General features: G+C 35.5%; 2 protein-coding genes and 1 non-coding gene across 4 annotated transcripts; 2 read left to right on the top strand and 1 right to left on the bottom strand.

Annotated features, from left to right (window-relative positions):
* The first annotated feature begins 5,894 nt into the window (after positions 1–5,894).
* On the top strand, positions 5,895–9,542 carry LOC111017607 (RNI-like superfamily protein). Of its 2 annotated transcripts, XM_088128376.1 has the most exons (3): positions 5,895–6,039; positions 7,803–7,982; positions 8,105–9,542. In XM_088128376.1, exons 2-3 carry the CDS (start codon positions 7,872–7,874, stop codon positions 9,338–9,340), a joined length of 1,347 nt encoding a protein of 448 aa, XP_087984502.1. In that variant the 5' UTR covers positions 5,895–6,039; positions 7,803–7,871; the 3' UTR covers positions 9,341–9,542. The 2 variants fall into 2 exon arrangements, with proteins under 2 accessions (XP_087984502.1, XP_022149116.2); XM_022293424.2 differs by lacking the exon at positions 5,895–6,039 and having other exon boundaries at positions 7,343–7,982.
* An 11,048-nt stretch (positions 9,543–20,590) lies between these two features.
* LOC111017586 (MIZU-KUSSEI-like protein (Protein of unknown function, DUF617)) lies at positions 20,591–22,161 on the bottom strand. Its single transcript, XM_022293397.2, has one exon. It carries the CDS (start codon positions 21,604–21,606, stop codon positions 20,794–20,796), a length of 813 nt encoding a protein of 270 aa, XP_022149089.1. The 5' UTR covers positions 21,607–22,161; the 3' UTR covers positions 20,591–20,793.
* A 2,842-nt stretch (positions 22,162–25,003) lies between these two features.
* TRNAV-AAC (transfer RNA valine (anticodon AAC)) lies at positions 25,004–25,077 on the top strand. The gene has a single exon. It is a non-coding gene; the product is annotated as a tRNA-Val (tRNA).
* Positions 25,078–25,475: the final 398 nt, after the last annotated feature.

Genomic DNA, 25,475 nt, shown 5'->3' on the forward strand with positions numbered 1-25,475 from the left:
CCTCTCTCTCCCTCGCTGCCAGAACTTCCCTCCCATCTAGCTCGACCTTTACAGCTAGAGCCGATTGAATGGAAGCAACGAACGCCTGAGAAACGGTACAAGGAAAAAGTTAGGCCGAGCTACCTGTTAGGCGAAATTAAGCAAAAATGGGGACACTAGTCTTACCTCGGCGGCGTAGTCGATGGCCCTCTGCAGAACGGACCCAGGGTCGCTCACAAATTTGGACGCCCTCCTTAGGCAGCGGTCCAAACTTGCAGCGGAGATGCGGGACACCTGGTCCCTCACCCCGGAACTTGACGGCTCAACTCAGAACCGCGCTGTCACGTCGGACGTCCCGCCCATCCTGGCCGCAGGATCGTCCACCCGATCTGCGAAACTTGCAGGCAAGACCCTGCAAGCTCCGACCTCCGAGGGGGAGATCGCCTTCTTTTTCTTCCTTCTTCGCTTCAGAGGGGCTTCCCCCCTCACCTCCTCGCCCACAGGCGGGGCGTCCACCGCCTCGGTCTGATCCCTGGGGCGCTTCTCCCTCGAGAGACCCCCAGAAGACTCCAGCTCGATCACTGGGGCTGGATCTTCCGAGGCAGGCCCTGCCACGGCAGGGGTGGCAGGTTTCGAACTCTGGGCGGCCTCAAGAGCATGGGCTCGGCCCTTGGACTTGCGCTTCACGCTGCTTGCAAATCCACAAACCATGGCTGCAAAATAAAAACAGGGGTCATCACAAGGTTAGAGGGAAAAGGGGTGAGGCAAGCTCGGCATACCAAGTTCAGAGTTCGGCCTTGAGGATTCAATGGGACGAATTGCAGGGTTGTAATCTAGCAGCCCGGACTCAAGCAGCAGCTCGTCGGTCACTAGGGTTCCGACCTTCCTACCCCTCGGAAAGCGCTCCTTGTAGTATTTCAGCGTGTCGAAGGAGGCTTGCGTAAGCTCGGGGACTGGTCGGATTGAAACTGCACGAAGACAAAATCCGAGTTAGACCTGAATGACAGAAAAGAAAATTACAAAAAACGCAAGAACTACTCCGTACCTAGGTTCCCAAACCTAGTGGGGACGTCAAAGAAGGAGCGATCTGACTCGTCCTTTGCAAGCCATTCCCCAGAAGCGTAGAACCACTTCCTCACCCATCCCTTGATGGAGGTCAGCCCCTTAACTATACCGCATGCGCCTTTCCTTGCGCACATATAGAACCGACCAGGCTTCTTAGCTATCCTTTTCGCTTCGAAGCACGCGAGGAGCTGGTCCACGTCCAACAGCTCGGCCTCCTCACTATCCCGGCTCGTAGCCAAAAAAGGATGGCCAAAGCGAAAATGACACCCCACCCATTGGGGGCCACTTGAGCCGGAGCCAACCCAGTCCGGAAGAGAAATTCTTGGACAAAGGGGTGAAGGGGAAGTCTGAGGCCGTACTCAAACATTTTGAAGTAGAGAGTGACCCATCCCTCTAGAGGATTGTCAGCTCTCTCCCCCTCCTCCGGAAGCCTGAGGAGGATGTTCTCAGGAATAGCGAACCCCCTACGAAGGGATCCGAGGTAGTGATCAGGAATCCTAGAAGGGTATTCCAAGCCCTGACCTGAAATGGAGGCGTCACTATCCTCCCCGTCATCGGAGAATCTAAAGTTTTCTATCTCCTCGAGCTCGGACCCTAACCTACGAGCTAAGTCCTCATCGGATCCTAAGTTGTTGCTAAAAGAGGACGACATGGCAACTACGTTCGAAAGAGAAAGTGAGGGAAGAGACCGACCTACCAAGGGTTCGAGCTGCCTTCAGATCGAACTCCAAGAATTCAGGGAACGTAAGGTATGACCTGAAGGATTGGGGGCATTTATAGCCCGTCGGAAGAATTTCCCCACCGTACACGTGTAATCAACGAGCGGCTAGGATCCTCCCTAAGATCCGAAGCGTCGGAATATTTGAATGTTCCGACGATAAATCTTCCGCGACGGTTATATTTTCCCACGAATAGGAAGTCGCCACGCGTCCAAAGCGAATCGAATGAACTTCTCTGCCAGGTCGAGATCTGACCAGACAGAGAGGGGGCCAATGTTTGGGGAAGAAAATACCCTGGACACGTGGAGGACCCCTATTGGTGCTCCAAGATGACTCATGAGTCATGCCCAGCTCGAACCGCCGAGATCACCACCACTAGCGTTGACAGATGCTAAGTATGAGGGCCGAGGTGAACCTGGCCGAGGTCCGACCTACCGGGAAGCTCGGTGGGGGCCGATATGAACTACTGTCAGCGGCGTGATTATCGGGTGTAACCGTCGGTCCCGAGATTACCGGGTGTAACCGACGGCCCCGAGATTACCGGGTGAAACCGTCGCGAGAGTAGCGGGACTACCACCCATAAGTAGAGGGTCTCACTCCACGATCAGGTAGGATGATTTCTGACCTCGAACTAAATTGGGAATCCGACCTATACTGACTTGATCGTCGGAGTGCTCACCTTTTTGTGCAGGTCCGCCCAAGTATTCAGATCGGTCCGGAGGCCGAGTTCGAGCTGCAACCAGAAGTACACTGTTGTGCATATCCTTGCATAAACATTTGATATATATTAAATATTTGATTTATATAGCATTTTTTCTTAGGTAAAAATTTAAGTCCTATTTCCTTCCTATAATTCCTAACAAATCAAAATGAAAATCAAGAAGGGAAAGATGCACGTGAAATTTATTATTCTATTACTTTTATTTTGAGGGTAATTTTGTCATTTAAATACAAATGTCAGAACTTGCAGTCTCAAAATAAATGGTAATCATCTTCCTCTTTCCTGTTGCAAATTAAAGGAAAAAGAAAAAAGTTAGGAACATCAACTTAAAATCACAAAAGTCATAAACTAAACACAAATTTCTATAACTCGTTATGCAATGGAAACCGAAAGTCGAGGTACAGGTGAAGATCGGAAGGAAGCCACTGGGCTGCGATGGGCTCGGTCCCGACCCGTGGCACGGCCCACGGCCCTCCAGCGGCCCTTCGTCTTCAATCCACGGTTTCGCTCAGGCCCGCCAACGAAATTAGGGTTAGCTACCTATGAAATGTTCTGGAACAACCTGGCGACTATAAGTAGCGATCCAGCCTTAGAGGTAAGGACATCTAAAACTAGCTACATTTCACATTATCCTCCTGATAACTTAAGCATCGGAGCCCGTGTGACTAGAGTCGCACCGGTTTAGCTCATCTGGTTTTGCAGGTACTAGTCCCGGATCAACAAGTTTGGTAGGTGCGAGGAGGAGAACCGGATGACCGAAATCCACGCATCAACATAACTCATCAATTTTCATGGTCTAAAAATAAATCATACGACTTTTAAACTTTACATCAGTAAAACATAAGACATATTAAAATGTCATCCCTTAAATTAAACTGTAGGCATGCGATTCCCTACCTGGCTTTTAGTTTCTTAACATAGTCATGTTAAAATGTAATTTGGCATTGCCATTTTTTAAAATAACTTATAAAATATTGCTATTTTAAATAAAAGTGACTTTGACAATAATAAAAATAGTTTTAGTTATGTCGAAATCATTTTCAAATATAAAATAAGGTTTAATCATGATATACAAGTAATTTTAGATACCAATAAATGTGAGGCTTCCAAACATATATTTTGACTATAACAACAAAGCTCAGAGCGTTGCTTTCTATTTTTGATGATCAATTTGTATCATGATTTTTTTTTTTAAGTTTTGCCCAGAATCATAAATTTCGGGCCAATAATAAACCGCGTCATTATCTATTTTATTTAGAGATTAATTATATATTAATCCTAAATTAAAATGAAAGATAAATTGACATTTAAAATATGTAATTGGGTCATGTGACAATTGAGTTTGGAATTAATTTGATTCACTGGCCCAAAACCCAAGACCAGGTGATTAATATTTAAATTTAAATAAATTTAAATTCACTTATAAATAGTTGGGCTAAGTCCAAAATTACCCAAGCCCAAAAGTCCACTAAACCCGTAGAAACCTCTATAAATAGAAGGGGTCTCATTCATTTTGAAGGTTAACATTTTCAGAATTGAGATAATTCACACCAAACTAAAAACTCGACTTGAAGATTTAAAGACCAACTTGAAGACTTTCGATCCAAATTCAAGAACAAGCATCTGAAATATAATGAGAAAATTGACACGTGCGGTGGGACTATTTCTACCTCTCATCTCTTCCTCAAGACTCAAACTTCTCTCAAGTAAAAGAAAGAAGAAACAATAATAACATCTAGGAAAATTTATCCAAAAAGTACTTATACTTCAAGCAATACCTCCCGCACAGGACCGACTAACATTTCAAAAAGTTTCTAATCTTTAAAACGTTTTACGGAACAGTATTTCAATTATAAAGAAAACTAATTTACAATGAAACTTTATGGGGTTGTTGGAGATAGAGAGAGTGCAACTTTGAGTATCGTCTCAAATCAATGTCATTCTTGGCGTGTTTGTATATCTATGCATCTTAGAATTGACAACAAGTATTTATATATCATTAGAAAGTGTAAAATTTATTTGGATTTTGGTTAAATATATGCTTGGTTTTTTTTTATTTAAAAATTTTCAATTTAGTTATTTACATTTAATAGTTTTGAACTATACATGTCGTATCAATAGATATAAAATATGGATAATGCTGGAATTAAAAGTTGAAATTTCATTTAGCGAGGATGAATATAAAATTCTCTTTTTAGTGACCTCAATCCTCTTCGACATTTCTGTCACCTTGATAGGTACTGCATTTAACATATACTAATGAAAAACAGTACAATTTGAAAGATGTTAAATCGTAGGAGGACTAAATTAAAAAAAAAAAAAAAAAACCCAAAGAAGGGGACAAAAACTATATGTTTTGCCTTCATTTATTAATATTTCGTATTATAAAGCCATATTTGTAGTTATGAGTTATAATAGTGTCCAAACTTTATATATTTCAATTTTGGCCGTTTTAACTTTTAAAACTTCAATTTCACTCCTCAAAACATGATAATCTTGAAAAATAAACCGAATTAATATTAAATAAAAATATTCAATGACTTGGAATTATATAATAATGAATGAAAATTGAAGAACTAGGATTAAACTTTTAAAAATTGAAGGACTAAAATATACAATATACGAGAGTAATTGAAAATATTACCTACTCCCTTATACCACATCTAAAAATTTAAACCATACAATAATTTTAATAGCTCTGAAACCACCATGAGTGCCAAAAAGTCATGTATCAGTTTAAATAAAGTGTTTGTAGGGCAAGCGTGGCTGGCCCAAAGATTTTAATGAAGGAAAAAAGAAAAAAAAAAAAACCAATACTAATAGGGCATAGTAAAATAATTACATATAATTAGAGAGTAGAGGATGGAAAACGACCTCTCAGCAGCAACAAAGCGAGCCACGTCTGCCGGCCCTCCGCCATCCGCCATGCGCTGTGGTCCAAACCCTTTAAATGAAACCAACAAGGAAGAAACCACACCTCCATCTTTACTATTATGATGTCCGAGTGGGGAACATGAATGAATCATAGAAGGGATTTGATATCATGTAAAAATGGTTAAGAAAAGTTGAATTGATAATCACTGCCTGTATTTGTGTACCTTCATTTTCGGTAGGAATTCCAAAGTTAAACTTGACTTAGAGCAATTCTAGGTTGGATGACCTACTAGTTGCTTAAACACGTGGGTGGAGACAATACTTATAACTAAAGATGGTGGCACGATCAAGTCGCAGGAAAATGTTAGGGGCTATTAAGACCAAATCTGAATTCCGAATCTTGAACTTGGACGGGGCGTTACATTTGGCTGTCAGTCCGCCGTGGGCTTCGGATAATGTAGGCGGCAGCCGCGCCCTGCCTCTGCCTCTGCTGCGTGTTTACTCGACCACAAAGCAGAATTAGTCCACAGTTGAAATCCAAGCCCTATTTCTCTCTCATAATTAAAACCTAACACCTTCTGAATCTCTGCAGGATTATTCTTGATTTCGGCAGCATCCAGATCCAGATCCAGGGCTTCGGCTTCGGCTTCGGCTCCAAATCGAAATTATCGCCCCTTCCTGGTAAGTAAAGTAAGACACTGTCGTCGATAAATTCAATTCAATTAAATACAAATCCCTCCCACTGCATGCATTTAATTTGTTTTATCTCTGCGATGATGAAACGTAATCACACAGTACAGTACACACTACTACAGACATGGAAAGATGGAATGTCGTTTTCCTTTCTCTCTCTGATTTTTTTTTAATTTTTTTAATTTTTGTGGAATGGAAAGCAGAGAAAACAAAACAAAACCGTGTCCTCTTTTCGAGCAGCGCGGTTCGCCAAGCCCTTGCCCGATCGCCATGCCCATGCCTCTCCTCTACCCTACGCTCTTACCTTTTGCTTTTTGCTTTTTACATATTCGTCTCCCTTTTTCGATAAATTAATTTCCAAATCTTCTTCATAACCACCTTTTTTTTTCTTCTTTCGTCTCATGCATCACGAGTCCGAATTATCATGAAAATTAATTATTGGGAATCGGGAATTTCGGATTTGTTTCGAGAACAGAACAATTTTAATTATATATTCATCTAGTTCTTTCGTTTTCTTTTGGTTAAAAAAATACTCCGTCCCAAATCAGTTTTAAAACAAATCATAACTTCAATGTACGTTCTTCATTATTTTTACATCAATTTATATTAAAAAAAATCTTATTTAATTATATTTTCGCAAACTTATCTAATTTCAAGAGAACAAAAAATACATGTATGAGAAGAAATGTTTTGATAATGAATTAGTTTTTGAGTTGAAAAGAAAGGCTAAAAGTGGTTGTTGTAGTAGTGAGAGAATCAGACCTCAAATCAACTGCAATTTGCAGCTCTCCTAATTAAAGAGCAAGCAATGATCCTCCTCACTGTGAGCCCCAAATCCCCCTTTGTCTTTTTCCTCTTCTCTTCAAAATCTCATCCCAAAAAATTTAAAAACCAAACTTTTATTATTTTTTGTATTCCTGTTTATCCCTGCATGCATATTATGATACACATGCAACTTTCTCTTTCTTCTGCATGGAAAATGGTCCCCTTCTAAAAGCCCCATTTAGTTCCCCCCAGTCCTATCCCCTAACCCTAAATCTAGGCCCTCTTAGCCACCACCCCCTAAAGACTAAACCCATAATTCCCACAACTACTTCACCCTTTTAGCCATCCTATGCTACTACAGTAATAAATTTTGTTAACACAATAATTATTCTAAATAATTTCTCACCACTCGCAAATGCATGCACAAACACAAGCAGCCCCGCCCCATATTTCGCTTTCACTTGGGGGCTGCCTTGGGCCTTGGCTAGCCTTTCAGTAGTTTTATGGCGCTCTGATCTTTATTATTGTTATTACTATTATTGCTTTTTGGCCCTTTTTGAGAATTGTGCTTGCCTTTGGCTATATCCCTTTGCCCCCCATTTTCTTTCCCCAACTCTCTCCTCCGTAAACTCAACCACCACCACTCTCTTCCTTTGCATCTCTTACATTCTTATAAAATCTCTCTGGTTTTCTCTGTTTCTTTGATCGTTGCCTTATCTAGCTTCCTTTAGGCTTTATGTGATTTCTCTACAGTTTTTTTTTTCATATTTTCTTGTGACCCCATGCATGTACGTTGTCTACTTCAAAACCACACCATTTCCGCTGTCTGTTCCATTGCTTTTTCCCCCCATGTCACCAAAGGCTTCTAAATCCAACACAGAGGAAACCAGTTTTCTCAGCCATAGCTGCTTCTGAGTTTCTTACTTCTTCCTCTCCTTGTTCTGTATGTGACTCTGTTTTAATTTGGTTCTGTTATGGCAATGAAGATTCTGTTTGGTGTCTTCTTCCTCTGCCTTGGAAGTTGGAGCTATGCACAAGAAGGTGGGGAAGCCCCAATGGAGAAAACAGAGCTTGATGCTCTGTACTCTGCAATACAGGGGTTTGTGGGTAATTGGTGGAATGGCTCAGATCTCTACCCAGATCCTTGTGGATGGACTCCAATACAGGTAACTCTTCTTCTTTTCCCCTCCATTTTTTTGTATTGTTGTTGTTTTTTTCTAATATTTTCCAAATGAGGAATCAGCTTAGAAAACGGAAAAAATGGAATGATTTTTGAGGTTACTTTCAGGGGGTTTCCTGTGATATCTTTGATGGGCTCTGGTATGTTACTGCTCTAAACCTTGGACCAACTCACGAAAACTCCCTTGCTTGTGCTCCAAATGCTGAGTTCAGACAGCAATTGTTTGAACTCAAACGCCTTAAAACGCTGTCCTTCTTCAACTGCTTTGTCTCGAACAGAAGGAGCTCTGTTTCGCTTCCAACCGGAGAATGGCCAAAACTTGCCGGAAGTTTGGAATCTCTGGAATTCAGATCAAACAACGGTCTAACTGGGAACATTCCGGCCAGCTTGGGGAATCTAACGAAGCTGCAATCTTTGGTTCTATTACAGAACGGATTGGTGGGTGAAATCCCAGAAAATTTTGGCAATTTGATCAAATTGAAGCGGCTGGTTCTTGCCGGAAACTCTCTCACTGGTCCAATTGCTCAAAGTCTTGGCATGCTGAGCGAGTTACTGATTCTGGATTTGAGTAGGAATTTGCTGACGGGTCCTCTGCCGACGAGTTTGGGAAATTTGACTTCCCTCCTGAAACTTGATCTGAGTGATAACAAATTGGGTGGAAACTTGCCGAGTGAGATCGGCGATATGCGAAATTTAACTCTTCTGGATCTCAGCAACAACAGTTTTTCCGGCGGATTGGGACAATCGTTCGAGAATATGAATTCACTGGAAGAGATTATCTTATCCAACAACCCAATTGGAGGAGAACTCAAGAGCATAAACTGGAAAAGCATAAGAAATTTGGTGATTTTGGATCTTTCCGACATGGGTTTGACAGGGGAAATCCCCGATTCACTGTCCGAATTGAAAAAACTAAGGTTTCTGGGTCTCGACCGCAACAATCTTACCGGAAACCCCTCGCCAAAACTTGCAACTCTGCCATTTGTTAGCACAATTTACCTATTTGGGAACAATTTGTATGGAGACCTTAAATTTCCCGAAAGGTTTTATGGGAAAATGAGGAGGCGATTTGGAGCCTGGGACAACCCAAATCTGTGTTACCCCATTGGAACGGTAGCAGCAAACAATGCTCCTTATGGAGTGAACCCATGTAAGCAAGAAGAAGAAGAAGAAGAAGAAGTGAAATTGATGAAACTGAAACCCAACTCGAAGGCAAGTTTGGAGGAGGCGAATTTGGTTGCCTCAGATGGTAATTCCAGGTTTGAAATTGAAGGGTTTTGGTGGGAATTGATGGGGGAGGACATTAACATTAACATTAACATTAACAATGGTTTTAGTAATTAATGGGTTGTTATAAAAGAAACAGAGTTACACTCTACACTCTACAGAGGTTTCTTCTAACAAGTCTTTAGTCTGAGGGGTGGAATCATTTCCATTTGGTCTGCAGCTGACGTCCTAACAAAAAGAGTTTAAATGGTTTGTGCAAGTGTAATGGATTTACTTATTAGTTATTTCAACGACTCAGTTGGGTTGTCTTCTGTGTAAATACTAGCTTTCTACTGCCAAGTATCTCCTCTCTCTCTCTCCCTAGCTCTTCAATAAAGTTTAATTTGTACTCAAAATCTTAGGCATACATTAGGGAACTCGAATCTATGACATCGCACAGGTTTGAATATATCAGATATGATATCCTAATTTGAATTTAGTAAGATAAATATTTCAATGGGTGGTTCATTGGTTCAAAATGGTTATGATAATTGAGAGAAAATATGTTCTAATTCCATGATGGTCACCGTCACTTAGACCTTAGGAATTAGTAATTCATATATGTCTTTCGATACTAAATGTTGTCCGTGAGACTGGTCGTGAAATAATTGAATAATGTTTTATAAATTATAACTTTTAGCCCGGGATAGCACAGGGGGATTGAGAGAAAAAAGAAAGGAGAGGGGGTTGAAGGACAATAATGTCAGAAAGTGAGAGGGTGTCAGAGGAGAGCAGGGCGCAGTGGAACCAATCCCAAGGCCGAGGCCGGTAACGCCCTTTTACCACCAAAGCACCCACTTTCCCATTCTGCAAACGCAATCTTTAATGACCCTTTTTTTTTTTCTCTCTTTTTAAAATTTTTGTAGTCCATAGAGTTTTCAATTCGATTTCATCTCAACTTATTAGATTTTGGAAATATAGTATTTTGGTGTTAAATCTTGGTTAGCTAGTAAAAAGATGACGCGACATATTTTACAATAAAATAGTTGATGTGATGAACTTATAAATTTATTTTTTTTGAAGGGTATAACTTATAAAATTAATATTACTTTCATTCTTGTCATTGCTACTTCTCTGCATGCGAACTCGAAACGATTAGAAATTGGTCGTTCTTGGTATGAACACATAGAGAAGGAAAATTTTTGAAATTTGAAAAAATCGCTAGTAAAACAAAAGATGAAGATGGATTAAAAGAGAGAGGGCGGTAGGTGGGGGCAGCATAGGGGTAGAGGGCTGGCAAAGAAGTAGCGGCATGCTTTGCACATAAAAGGAAAGGGAGGAGTGGGGAGGGAAAGGAAAGGTTTTATTTTTATTTTTTTTCTCTCCTCTTTAATATGTCATATAACTTTTCCATTAGGTTGGCTAACAAAAAAATAGAACGCTAAGATTAAATTGAAGTTTTTTTTAGTACCAAAAATTAAGAGCAGGGATGTTTCAACCTTCGAGGATCACTAAACTAGGTTCATTTTGGCAAATGAAAGTATTTTATAAACATTAGAAATAAAAGTGTGTGTGATTTTGAAACCTATAAATGAAACGACTTTGTTGTTTAAATTTTAGGGATAAAAAAAGGTAATTTCTTCCTTTTTTTTCCCTAAAGTTCAACAACATGTGGAATTGGAGATTTGAACCATATATACTTTACGAAGTTTGATACTTGACGAAGTTTGTGGCTTGATCTTCTCTTCGACTCGCTTGACGAAAATCTGTAGCTTGATGAAGTACTTTCGCTCGTGAGATCTTCGACTTGTGAAGTCTTCAACTTGTAACTTGTGAGGTTCTTCAGCTTTGTAGTAACTTTTGAAGTTTTTTGGCTTTGCAGCTTATTGAAGAATAAGTCTTCGGCTTTGTAGTTTGTTGAAGTTATTCGACTTGTAGCTTGTGGATGAGAATGCTCTAGTGGCTCTGAATCTCTAATGTTTATGGATCTCTCCGAATGTCTCAAATGAGAGGTAACCCACCCTATTTATAGAGTCTTGATGGGTCTTATACGAGACATGGACTTAATGGGCCATAGGCTTGGACCAAATCTCTTCATGGATTTGATCGAATTAATTGATTTCATGGAACCACAATAGACACGTGACATAATTTGATTTATCGATTTTAAAATTAATTTAGAAAACGTGTAAATTTATCATTAATCCTAAATATAATTTTAATTTTGTGAGGTTACAATTCAAGTTTTATCCCATTTTTTTAATTAATATATTTGTGCGAAAGAAAACGTTTTTAAAAGGTCCCGCAAAAAGACATTATATTTCCCAACAAAGTCCCAATATTAAAACTAGGTCGGAAAGCCTTTTTCATTTGGGCTGGATTTAACTTAAAAGTGGGCCGAGGCTCGAAATGCCCATTTTAAACCCATAACGACATGACAAGAAAAAGGAACCGTATTTTTAATTATTTTTCCATATATATCCCTTCAAAAACTACGTATCAAAATAATCTTAAGAATTACATTATCTTTACAATAATACATCATCACTCAAATTTTGACCACATTTTAATTTTTGAAAAAATAAAAGAATTTTTACCAAAAATATAATATTGGTCCATCAAGATTCCTACTAACGAATCAATTAGTTAGAATATTATTTCTAGTAAGCCATTAACATGATGTTTTTAGGAATAATTACATTGTAAATAAAACTAGGATTTAAATCTATGCCCCATATTTGTTGATATTGATATTAGAAAGTTTAATGTTTAACTACATGAATTATGCAAATTTCACTCATATTAACCTGTGAATAACTGCTCAAGATAAGATATATACTAAAAATTGTAAAAAAGAAAGTTACAAATAATAAAACAATAACTAAACATTATATCGGCGAAAGAGAAATATTTAAAAACAAATTAACCAAAGCAATAGCCACTAAAATGGGAAGAGTCCATTCAAAGAGAGACTTGGAATTTCAAATACAGAAACCGAGTGAAGACTGAACACATCGACCACAAATGAAAGTTATTTCGAGTCAACCTTAAACATTTTATATGTTCAACTTATATTTAGATATATAATTTCAATGAAATTCTTAACATTGCATGTCGTTGCAGTAAAAAAAAAAAAGAAAAAAAAAAAGACATTTCATGTGTTCCCATATCATTGGTGAGGTTTTTGACCTTTCCGGCGCATCTTAATATATTTTTATTTATTATTTTTTTTTATAGGAAACATCTTAATATATTTTTAGAAAATTTGCAACAACTACACTTATACACATTTCACCTTCCAAAATACGATTAAACTCTTAAATATTACAAAATGTTTAAATGATGCTATTTAAACTATAAAAAGTATTGTTATAATCAAACTCTTAGAATTATTAAAATCGCTAGAATTTAACCCAGTTGCTTTATTTAAATCTTTTTTTTTTTTGTTTTTTAAATCAAGATGTTAACTTGACACGAATTTGAAAGCCAACTTTTTTTCCTTCAAGTTAATATTATAGTTCTCAAATTTTATAGAAATGAAATTAAAAACTCTAATTATAGTCTTACAGGGTAGTTCAAGAATTTGATTGTAACAAAACTTAGAGTTTAAGAGTACTAGTTTGTAGGTTGTACCTTTTGCAATAACTAAAGATTTAATTTCAACAATTTCACAAGTTCCTTGTGATCGAGTTGAATTTCTATCATCTATCAATGGTCTTTTTACAAATTGTCCTATATATATTGTTGCAACGTCATCGCGACGTGGAGCCTAAAAATGAAGACAAGGTCTGCAAAAACAGATTGTTGGTTCGGGAGTCAGAAAAATTTTATCACCGAGACTTGAACTTGTGCCATAAGAGTCAACATACAAGAGAAAGAGAGAAAAAGAGGGAGGAGAAGAAGGGGAGGGAACGTATGAAGGAAAAAATCAAACGAGAGAAAAACAGTTTTTTAAATCTTAAAATCAATTAAATAAAATCCTAATAAAACCAATTATTTTCCAACAAAATCTAATTTTAAAACTTAATTTGATTTAATTAAAACTTTACATTAAATCTTATAATAAAGTAAATTATGTTATTTTAAATTAAATCAATAAATATAATAAAATAATAAATAAGTAAATAATAATTTTTTTAACGAAAACGAATTGGACCAAATACGGTGTTATATATATATATATATATATATATATATATATATTTATTTATTTACTGAAGTTTAAATAATTTTCAGGTCACAATCAGGAGTTACATTACAAAGAAAATGAAAATCAAAGTAAAATATTTTAAATTGAGTTCGGAATTGATGTCACGAAAATATTTGACGTCATTTTCTTTATATTTAATTTTGGAATTCAAACTGCGATAATTGATAAGAAATTGAATAGAATTTTCTTAATTAGAAAGCTACATAATGAAATTTTAATAAGAAAAAGGTCAATTGAAATCAAAATATCAGTTTGAAATGTTCCGGAAAAGACACCGCAAAGACTTGGAAAATTGTTTTATTTTTTTCCTCGAGCATTGACTTCAGACTTAGAAGGTAAAAATTAAACTAATTTTGAACAACTATGCCTTTTTTAACTATAAAATTGACTGATTTGTCCATGTCAAAGTTTAGAACTCGACTTTATTTACAAAATATATTGAAATGTTATTATAATTATTTTGTTACTTAGATGAGATCATCACAGTTTAAAATTCAATTGAGAAGGCCAATTTTATTTTATAATATATTATAATCCGCTGATTTGGTTTAGGTAAACTGGATAAGGTGGAACCTGATTAAGATATTATAAGTGGAATAGTTTGAACGTCGGAATGACTTGCACAAGAGGGACAAATATTCCAATGCTCAGGTTAGTATAAACTCGGACTTATTAGAGAGTTCAAGATAGTATTCAATACCTGATGTTGTAGTGAGACCTTCTATTTATAAGTTGAGAGTCGGACAGGCTATCCGATAAGTAGTTATGCATGTTGGTCCGAAGGTTGGATATGTCAGGTGCCTTGGGTTGGATCCGATCGGAGGTCCAATGCCTTCTTCCTACGTTTGCGACTAAGTATGGCTTCTTCATATAAAAATTACTGGGAAGATTGAACGATTGAACAAAAAATAATGGAGTGGACTGGAAATTTATAGAAGTATGGTTATTTTGGTCTCTATAAATTTACTAGACGTCATCCACCAATAAAATTACATTCTCAATCTGAACATATAGTTCAAAAATATATATTCCAGATCAAAATATTAGAGGTTTAAATCTCCACCCGTACATATTGAACTCAAAATAGGGTAATAATAATTTTTTCTTAAAAATGAGATTTATAGCCTTTGATAATTAGAAATTTGGACTCCAAATAAATAGAGAGAGACAGGTGGCAAAGTTGTTTTAATTACAAAGTCATAGGATTTGGTGAGACACCAACCCACCCCCTACCTATCCCCTTCCCCCCCTACTTGCTGCACTATTGTGTGCCCCATAATGTTGTCTTTGTGTCATTTCAACTATTTTAATTTACAATATTAATCCACACCCCTAAACCATTCCTTATTTTATTATACACAAATTGGCATCAAATCTCACGATTAAATCACAATTCTTAATTTCATTCTAATGTTACGCTCGCAATCTAGACATTTAGATTTTCAAATTCAGTTAAATTAGGTTAAAATGTCATTTTGGTCCATATACTTTCTAATATCGAAATTCAGTTTAGATATCTTTTATCATGAGTGAAAATTATTTTATTATTATTTTGATAGGATACTAATCACGATGATTAATTCTAAAATTTAGATCCATCTTTAATGTTATAGACTGAAAAGGAAACATGCAGTAATGCATGACAATATGAATTTGTTTGTTCCATGGAGAATTAAAGAAATATGTTTGGTAGGTCGGAAACCATAACCATAAAATTATTCATAGAAAATTCTATCATATTGTAATTAGAAAAATTTCTACCATAATGTAAGTTTTTTTTTTTTTGGGTGCAAAGGAAGCTAATTTTTATTTGTCCCATCTTGGCGTTGGTTTAGGCGTAGAATTAGAAGTCGGTATCAAGAAAAAGCATATGGCCTAAATTGACCATTTCGACCTCTAATTGCATACCAACCAGGGCATCTCCTCTTGTCCATTTCTTGGCCTTTTTCTCCACTTGTTATTCTTAATTTAATACTTAAAATTACCAATATAGTCCCTCCAACTTTCATTCTTAGTTGTGTTTAATACCTTTTTTTTTTCTTTTATAAAAATAACAATAATATGTCTCACTTAATTTCACGTGGACAGACTTATTAGATATAAAATTATAAATTCCGATATTTATTTGACATAGACTTGAAATACATCCTCAAAATTCAACGACCAAACTTGTAATTTAACTTAACTTATTCATGAATTTTTTAGTCCTTTTTTATATTATTCCTCACTTTCTTCTAATTTTATAGGTTGATGAGAATTTAGCCAACATATTAGAGGATTTCAATTAGGATTGACATAATCTTAACATTTTTAATCCTCCCAGAGGATGGAGGAAAATGGCTTACAACAAAATTTAAAATAGATTAGAGAATTTGAAATAAAGTCTACTACGAATATCGTCTAAAATAAAAAGATTCCACAAAGAGAAGTCGAGGAAGTAAAATTAAGAACCCATCAAGATAAAAGAAATCAATTACATGATCACCATTCTTTAAAAGTACAAGTGACTACAAAAAATGAAACAATGAAGTAAAGAAAGAAAATGGAAACGGCACATAGATTTAGGAGAGAGAATTTCTTGTGAAAAAACTATGAGCAAGAAAGAAGAATTCATTACGGTTTAGGTTATAGTATCAATGATAATAATTACCTCACCTGAAAATACAAAGAAAAAAAAAAGTTTATACATGATTTACATTACACAACACAACTCTGGAAATAAACTTGAAACTTCATTTTTGGGGTAGAAGGATATATGGGTAATTGAATTGTGGGAAGTTTTGGATGAATAATCTAAGAGGGTCTTTTGCATTGTTTTTCCTAGGGTCAAAGATGTGACCAAAGAATAAGAATTTAAAGAATTTGAACATTGACTTGAAAATAAAATCTAAAAAAAAAAAAAAAAAGGTGAGAGAAATGGATGGCTTAAAGTTAAAAATAAAATGAATAGGCATTGTCAAAGGCCATATTAATTTAATTAAAAAGTTTAGCGTTGGGTGGCATTCTACTGGTTTTTGTTTTTGTTTTTTCTTTTCTTATTTCACCTTCCCACGCAAAAGATCCTCAATTTACATTTCAATTTCAACCTTAATTCCTAATTACATCAACCCTACGTCTCGCTTAAATTCCCTTCTTAATAAAAAATACAAACTTGTAATTATAATTACCCAAAGCCCACAACTCCTTCTCTTCTACTAATAACATATTTATCTCTTTTGTTTTGTAACCAAAACATTTGAAAAATTACAAAAGGAATTGTTCAATTCTACGACCACAAGAAATTGTGACCCCAAGGAAATTTCACGTACTTTCCGGGAAAAATCTCTTCCCAAATTTGAATTGCAATTTGTATTCTTCCACTGCCAAATTAAACCCATTTTTGGGACCGTTGACTTTAAAAAATAAAAAAATAAAAAATATTCCCCTTCGGCTTAGGCTTTAGCTTTACCCCTATATAAAATATTTCCCATGCAAAATATTTCAACACCCACCCTTTACATTTACAATTACAGCTCACAAAATCTCTCCCCCATGGCTTCTTCTCGATTCACCCCAATCGCCATTTTTTCCATTTTTCTCCTCCTCCTTCTTTCTGGATTTTGCTCTGCGACTCGCCCGGGGAAGACGATCGACATGTCGGATAATAATTCTTTTGATTACAAGACCGGCTTCCGATATGTCGGACAGACCTTCAGCTTCCTCCCCAAAGGCGTCCCCGTTCCTCCTTCAGGCCCCTCCGACAGGCACAATTCCAAAATCGACTCCATTCCTCACAATTAAACCAAAAAGAAAAAAGAAAAAACAAATATCTTTTTTCTTTTATTTCAATTCTTCATACGATCAGATCGTCCAAAGAAGCCGATTGTTTCTTTTTTTTTTTTTTTACATATATTTATTTATACTGTATATATATAGTGTCGGTCAATCTTATTTTTCTTTTCCTTATAGAAATATATATATATATATTGTAATGTAATTGCAATTACCCATGAAATTAAAAATAATTTATTTAAATTGATTTGCAGGATTTCTGTGACACGTGTTTAATTTATGAGATCCACCTGTCTGTGACTCTAGGGAGAAAAGTAAGCAGAATGAATCGTCTCAAATTCTTCATTCATTAAAAAGCCGCCCACCTTCTTTTATTGGCAACGCTTAATTTTAAATTACCTCAATAATTAACTAAAGTATTAATCTCCCAATAAAGAAAAAGTTATATTCTAATTTCGAGAGAGGGCAATTGTTATTAATTAAAGTATTAATAACTTTTTATTAATCTCCCAAGGCTATATATGGCTATCGACCAATTTATTTAAGTTAGCAATTCTTCGAATCCAAAATCCAATAACTTTGAGAATCAACGGGAGAATTGTATAATATTAATAACCATTTTTTACCATGTTCAGAGTAGGAAAGAAGATAATAAATGTGAAACTTTCAGACTTTCTCATGTGTGTGTATATATATAGAAGACTTATGAGCTCCTTAATTATAAATGCCCCATTTAATATTTGCTTAATTCTATTGAAAATTTCTTTCATTATATCATAATTAGCTTAAGTCCATACATAAAGTTACGAATTTCTCAATTTTTAATAATTTATAAACATGGTATGATATATATAAACTATTATTGCTACCAAAAACATAATTCAATTTGTCAACATGAGTTTAATTCAACGTTAAGACACTTTATTCTTCTTACGAGTCATAAGTTGAATCACTGTGTACTAAACAAACATAATTCAACTAAGAGGTTAGAATAAAAAGAGGAAAAAAATTATTATCTCATTCTCAAATTATTTTAAATAACTATGATTTTAAATGGGTAGTTTATTATGTGCAAGTTGAAGGATTACATAGAGTGGCCACTATGGTAATTTAACAAAAAAAAAAAAAATGATTTGGAAGTCTTTATACAGGGATTATTAGTTACTTAGATTTGGTTAGGATTGTAATTTTAGAAACTACACCTTCCATTAATCTATTAGAAATTAGACTATTAATAAAGGTGGTTCCAAATTTAGCATAATGGAGGTTTAATATCGTGTGAAAAAATATTTGAAATATGTTTCTTCTTCCTTTTTTTTTTCCTTCCTTTTTCTTGAGGAAAATGTTTCTTCTTTTTGTGATAGCAAAATTATTTTATTCCATTATTGCAAATGTTTTGATCAAAATAATTTATTTATTTACTTTTTTATTACAGGAAAATGATTTATTTATTCAGCGATCTTTCATAATAATATTTTTAAGTAAAGTAATTTTTGTAAGTATTTTAGAAGTCGTATTACAAATTAAGTGAAAAATATACACTACTTGCATAAATACAATAATTTCTGCTTAATTGTTTTTGTTCATTTGTCCTGTTTCCTACTTTTATAAAAATGCCATTGTATTTTTTTTAGTTGATTAAATATATTATGAAAAATTATTTTTTAGTTGCTGATTTTTTTTTAATTGACAAATTAGATTAAAAAAAAAAAGCAAATCGTTTGAGATCCCCTAATTGCCAAATCAAATTAGACTGGGCCATCACAATGAATGAGCCCGAGGTCTGTGGGCTACTTTAGGCCTCCCCGTTTTAACGGGTTGAGCCTATTCTTTTTTTTTTTAATTAGAAAAAGAATTAATTAATATATATATATATAATATATATATATATATTAATTAAAACTTCCTTACTAATTTTTAATAAACTTAAAAATAGAGAGGGCTGTACACAATTCTACCTCTTATTTTTTCCAATTGAACCATCTTAAAGTGTATCAAACTATTTTGAGCATCAAAGGATTATTTTAGAAAATGGAAAGTTGTTTCCAAACAGTAAAGAAATTGTGTGTGAGAGAGAGAGAAATGGAAGAGGGGAGACAAATAATAATGCAAAATGCAGTATGTTTGGCCCCAGCTGTACCCAACATCCTCCCCCTCTGACTTCTCAATTCTCATAGAGAGCACCATTTTGGGTATCTTTACACTTCATTTGTCTTCTTCCTCTCCTTCTTCACTTTCATCTTTGAACCCCAATCTTTTCATTTTCACTATACATTCCAAAAGATGTTTTCCTTTTCACTATAATCACTTTCTTCCCACCACCACCTCCACTAATCTTTTACCATATTTACAAAAACAACATATTTTCATTTCTTCAACCGTTGTTAGTTTCTGAGGATGATGGGTTTCGAACTCATGATCTCTTGGTTAGAGATCGGTATAAATTACCTTTTCAAAGAGGCCTTTTCGAAGAAATTTGAATTTTCTATATGAAATCTTTGATTTGAATAAGGGGAGAAAATGTGGGTTTTGTTGGGAAAGCATTAATGGGTATTGGGGCCAAGTGGGTTGAAACATTATGATAAAGGTGGGCTTAACGGCGAAGGGCCACGAGTGAGTGTTACCAAAATTATAGGATAAAGAAAAGACAAAGGAATTATCATCAAATTTTGAAGACATGCCCACCTCCCAATTCATTGTGTTTTTGTTTTTTCTTTATGATTGTGCCAATGTTCTCACTGACAACATCTCTTCTTTCATTATTCTTAATCAAAACCATGCTTATATTTCAACAACCAAACGCTAACCCTTTCATTTTCCTCTGCCTTTTCTTCCTAATTTTGATTCCCTCTCCTATTTCCAAGGGTGAAACCATATAACAATTTATTATTTGTGAAATATCCAATCAATATTCTCCTATTCAAAAACAGTTGTAGACTTCTATCTTATCGTACCTAAAGTATCTTTATAATGGTGTGATATTATCCCATTTGAGGATAACGCTCACAGATTTATTTACATTATTTTATAAATTCAACGCAATCAAAAGCAATATATTAAAAAAAACAATAAATTGAGAGTAAATAAAGCTATTAGCCTATTCTTTTACTTTAACTAAAAAACTGAAAAGAAAACAAGTCATACAACAGATCGGCCGATTTTCCTCTCATTTTCTTACCTCAAGAGCATAGCACAGTGCTTTTTTAAAAAAAAAATAAAAAATTTATTATTATTATTATTTTGAGAAAAATCAATAGCATAGTACTGCTCCTACTTCCCCGTTTTATGACACTGAGATTCGGCCCATTTGGGAAAAAAATATAATGCTCATACTCATATGACCATTAAAATCTGATTCTGCTACATTAAATTATTTGAAAAGAAATCAATAACGAAGATGAACAAACAAACAAAGAAACATATGTTTGGAATCTCGAATTGGGAAAATTTTTGGATTCAATTTTACCCACAAAACCAATACCAATCTGAACAAAAACTATACATATCGATCAATCAATGCGCCATTACTTCCAACAATGCATTGAATGTAAATCAAAATCCCCCCAAAAACACCATCCAAAATTTCCACCCCAAAAAATCAAAAAAGGGATCAAACCCTAAGCAGGTAAATGCTGAGTTCAGGCCCTCCACCACAACAATCCGGGCTCATCATGTAAAAAGCTTCCGAGTCCTTGGACCCGACGACTCGCTCGAATCGCGCTCTCATGTACATCAATTCCCCCTCCGACTCGGACCCATTCGCTCCATTCCCCGCCGGCAGAACCCCGGCCCCCATCGTTATCGGCTCCACCGCCTTCAGAATCTTCTGCTCCTCCGCCCCGATCTCTCTCCTCGCCGCGTACCCGCATTTCTTCCCGTTGCAGTACGTCCTCCACAGCGCCTCCTCCACCAGCTTGCAGCTCTTCCTTCTCTCCCCTCTCTTCTCGCATTCCAGCGCCATTCGGACCATTCCCGACGCCATTTCCCTCACCAGAACGCTCGTCGCCGTCGGCAGCTCGATCAGAAACGCCGGATTCTGCTTTGGATCTTCCTGTATCGCGAAATACACACGCCCCCGTCGGTACCCGAATAGAGTACCCACGACCCGCCCGCCGACCCGCGACCGCCGGTGGCTCGCCCGGATCCGCCCAAATACAGTCAAAGCAGTTCGAATCCTGGAGACCGCCGGTCGGTTCGACGACGATGCCGGTGAAGGCTTCTTCTTCTTCTCCGGTTTGGGCTTCTGGTCTTCCTTATCTTGGTCAGTGAAGCGGGAGGACAAAGTGAAGGACAAGATTTGTTGTTGTTGTTGTTGTGGGTCTTCTTCTTCTTCATTGTGTTGAAATTTGTTTTTCCAGTTGAAGTAGCGCTTGGAGAAGGAGAGGGAGGAGTCGTGGGGGGATTTGGACATGATGGTGTTCATGTGGGGATGGAGGAGAGAAATGGGATTGTGTTTGATTTTGTATTGGTATTGGGTTTGTGAAAAATGGGGATGTGGGTTTTGGTATTAAATGTCAGAGATTGGAAAAGAAAAAGGTAAAGGAAAAGGAAGAGGAAGGTGAACAGCCCTACCAGATGCCTAATTCCAAAATTCAAAAGAGAGTGAATAGTGGAGAGTGGAGGGGACAATCCCCAATGTGAGTTCGTTTTCAAGAGTATCAATCCGTACCCACGAGAGCCGCAATGGGTGCGCCATCTTTGAATTTGCTTCCCAATTTGTCACAACTCCCAACAAACAATACACTAGAGACACACAGACAAATGCAATGGCATTGGCAGTGGCAGAGCCTGGTGTAAGTGCTGTGTCTCCCCCTGCCCTGTGGCTTAGTGGGGAACCTCTTTCACACTGCCACTTATGTCTCAAACAACTCCTCTTTCATGTTTTACTTTTACACAAACCATATCAATCTCTCTCACACCATCACAAATTGTGTTTGTATTTGATTTCAATCGGGCTTATCGTTAAGGCTTATAAATCAATTATTTGCTATGGTTAGTTGTATTTGAACTCTTGATCTTCGAGAGCTAGTATGAGTGTGCTATTTGACTCACACCTCTTAAACTCATTACTCGTGGAGAGTCATCCATTCTTTTTCTCGAAACAACTCGAAAAATAAAATTACCAAGAGATTTTCTCTAGTACATTGATTGAATGCTTTCTAAAATTCTACCTTTTAGCTTCCCATCTTTCTTCAACTTTGACTTTATATTTGAAAGAAAATGAATAGAGGTTTAAAATATGTCATAAAAGTCACAACATTTAGTCAACTTACAAATATTTTTAAAGACCTAACCAAACTATAAAATTACATGAAACTTTTGAAAAACTGTAAAGAAAAAATTGAATCAATTATTAAAATGATTTTTTTTAAGAAGGCTCTACTCTATTTGCATTTTTAAGGGGATTTGGGCATCTCATTATTTATTATTATTAAATTTAGCCAAGTATTTTGGTCCTGAGAGTCCAGTTTTCATGCAAGTAGGATTGCATTTAATATCTCGAGTGAAAATTTTCTTGAAACTTGAAAGAAATTATTTCAACAGTACAGTACTATATATATCACATTAAAAATGATTTTTTATATATATATTATAAAAAAAAAAAAAGACAAAAATAAATGCAGCCGGAATGGAAAAAAGAAAACAAAAGGCTAAAACAATAGTGTTGACACTGCATGGGACAAACAGCTCAGAAGCTCTGTCCTGAGTGTCAAAATGTCAAAGAAAACAAATAAATGGAAGCATTGAGCCGATAAACACATTAAAAAAAGCATAAAAAAAAGCTGTGGAAATGACATACCCTAGCTTCTATCTATCTATCTATGTTGTAATAATAATAATAATAATAAGTAAAAATAAATAGTGGAATTTATTGGATTTAGTTTGGTGATCCCTAGGTTTCCAACCTATCTGTCTCTCTCCCACATGCTCGACATGTTACCCTTTCATTCTCTTTCTACAAATATATGTTGAATTTTAGGCTCACACCTAAAAATTCAAATGTTACACACCTCAATCCATTTAAATAATTGACATTTCTCATTGTGAAATCTAACTTATATATTTATCAACAAAGAAAAAAGAGTGTCAACGAAGTGGGATGTAAAGTCTATATTATTTTTATTTTTAATCCAATTGTGTTTTTGGACTTTTCTTTTTATTTTATTTTAGTTTCTAGATTTTTATAAAATTGAGACAATTTTGACCCTGTTGAAGCCGTATGTGATAGGTTGGGTATTCCCAATCCGAGTTATGTTATTAAATGACTAATAACAAGTTAAGGATAGAAATTACAATAGCTTTCTTATTAGAAAATTAAGAGATTCAAAGAACTGAGAGATTAAAACGAAATAGGTATAGAATGAAATTAAACCAACAATTTTATCCACTAAAGGGGGTTGGGGTTGTATTATTAAAAGTGAATTAAATTAAAAAAAATAGTGGAAATTGCATGTGAGTAAGGTAGGAAAATAAAATAAAATAATAACCCACCAAACCAAACCAAACCAAATTGACACCGATGAACCAACCAAGCCCATTGACAAACAATAGCTAGAGAGACTTTTTAGCTTTTAGCTTTAATAGGATTTGGATGAACTAATTAAGTCCGTTCACTAACTTTACACTTTTAAATTACAATACTTTAGTACAAAAATAGCAAGTAAAAAACTAACCTAGTTTTAAATGTTCAAAAGTCAAGGTCACATTAAGAGTGAAAAAAAAAAAAGATACGATCTTGGTTTATCTGTAATCTAAGTCCAAAAAAGACACACACATATACGATTTGAAGCAATTCCTTTTGTATAACACGTGAGACGGTAAATTTGAACTCACGACCTTTTTAGTAAGAGATTAGTGTCTTCACCAGAATTATGTTCAAATTGACTATGATTTGAAGCTATTAGTAGGTTTATAGATGATAATTGAATTGAAAAGGTTAAATTAGTTTAGGTATTTATTATGGGCTGAAATTCTCCCACTTGCATTTACAGATTTACTAAAAATGTTAATAAATATTAGTTTAATCGTGCTGATTAAAATTACGAATTGCTACCCACCTGTTCCAAGTTGTACCTCTTTTAAAAGAAGGGTATATATGTAATAAGGCCATATATAAATGGGTTTGATACGATTTGTCCAAAATGCATCTTCATAGGCCCATCTCGAGTGCAAAACAAGAACGGCCCAACAAAAGAGGAATCTTCGGCTCGGCCAGGACTCGGCCCATTAAGCGTAGAGCCCACAAAAATAAACTCGTTTCTGTCATCACAAAAATCTATCTAATATTCAAACCGTTCTATTTTCAAACTAATTATATTATTGTGATTACTAATTCTTTGTAAAGTTAATGGGGTGTGTTGCACTCTTAATTTAACTTTGTTCAAAACAAAATAAAATTTATCTACTAATCGAGATTGGTATAAGGTACCAATATAAGTATAGTTTAGTGGTAATTGGTAAGTTCGATCTCCCATATCTCCAAACTATGGTATTAAAAAAAATTTGGTATAAGGTATAGATGTATTTTTAAGAAGACCTCCTTTTCATGTAAGATATATATTTTATATTCATTGTTTAATTGAAATTACAACATTAATGTATTTTTAAGAATACAAAATGATAATCAACTTGAACTTCTTACTTAGGTTAGCAATCCTTGTTAGACTAAAATTTCAGTTTCATTTTATATTCTAAATTTGAATAACAATTTACTTTGGAGCAATTAAAAAACTTGGAACAAAAAAAGAAGGAAAAATGTTGCAACAAAGCAGAACATTTTATTTGAATATATTTTATATTAAAATATCTTAAGACAATTAGGTGTCGTGGTGTAGTTGGTTATCACGTCAGTCTAACACACTGAAGGTCTCCGGTTCGAATCCGGGCGACGCCAATTTATCCTTTTTGTTTCGTTTTCTAAATCTTTGAAATTAGCAAAAGTAAAAATAAAATTACAATTGTTCGCTGACGTTTAATGATGTCGTGGTGTAGTTGGTTACCACGTTAGTCTAGCACATTGAAGCACTTCGGTTCGAATCCGGGCGACTCCAATGTTTACCTCTGTTTTATTTTCCAGATCTTTGAAATCAGCAAAATAAAGTTGGTAGTACAAATTGGCTGTTGACGCCAATTTTTCTAGGTATTTTTTATTTTTATTATAGAATAAAGAGGCCCCAAATCCGGTAATTTCCGAAAATGCAGTAGAAGGTAATAAATAACCTTTTTTTCCTTTGCAAAAAATAACCTTTTTTTATTATCTTTTTTGTCTTTTTGGATTTCATAAACAAAACC

Source organism: Momordica charantia, assembly GCF_013281855.1.
Source record: "Momordica charantia cultivar OHB3-1 chromosome 9 unlocalized genomic scaffold, Mcharantia_2.0 BLBB01000009.1, whole genome shotgun sequence".
Taxonomy (NCBI): Eukaryota; Viridiplantae; Streptophyta; class Magnoliopsida; order Cucurbitales; family Cucurbitaceae; genus Momordica; species Momordica charantia.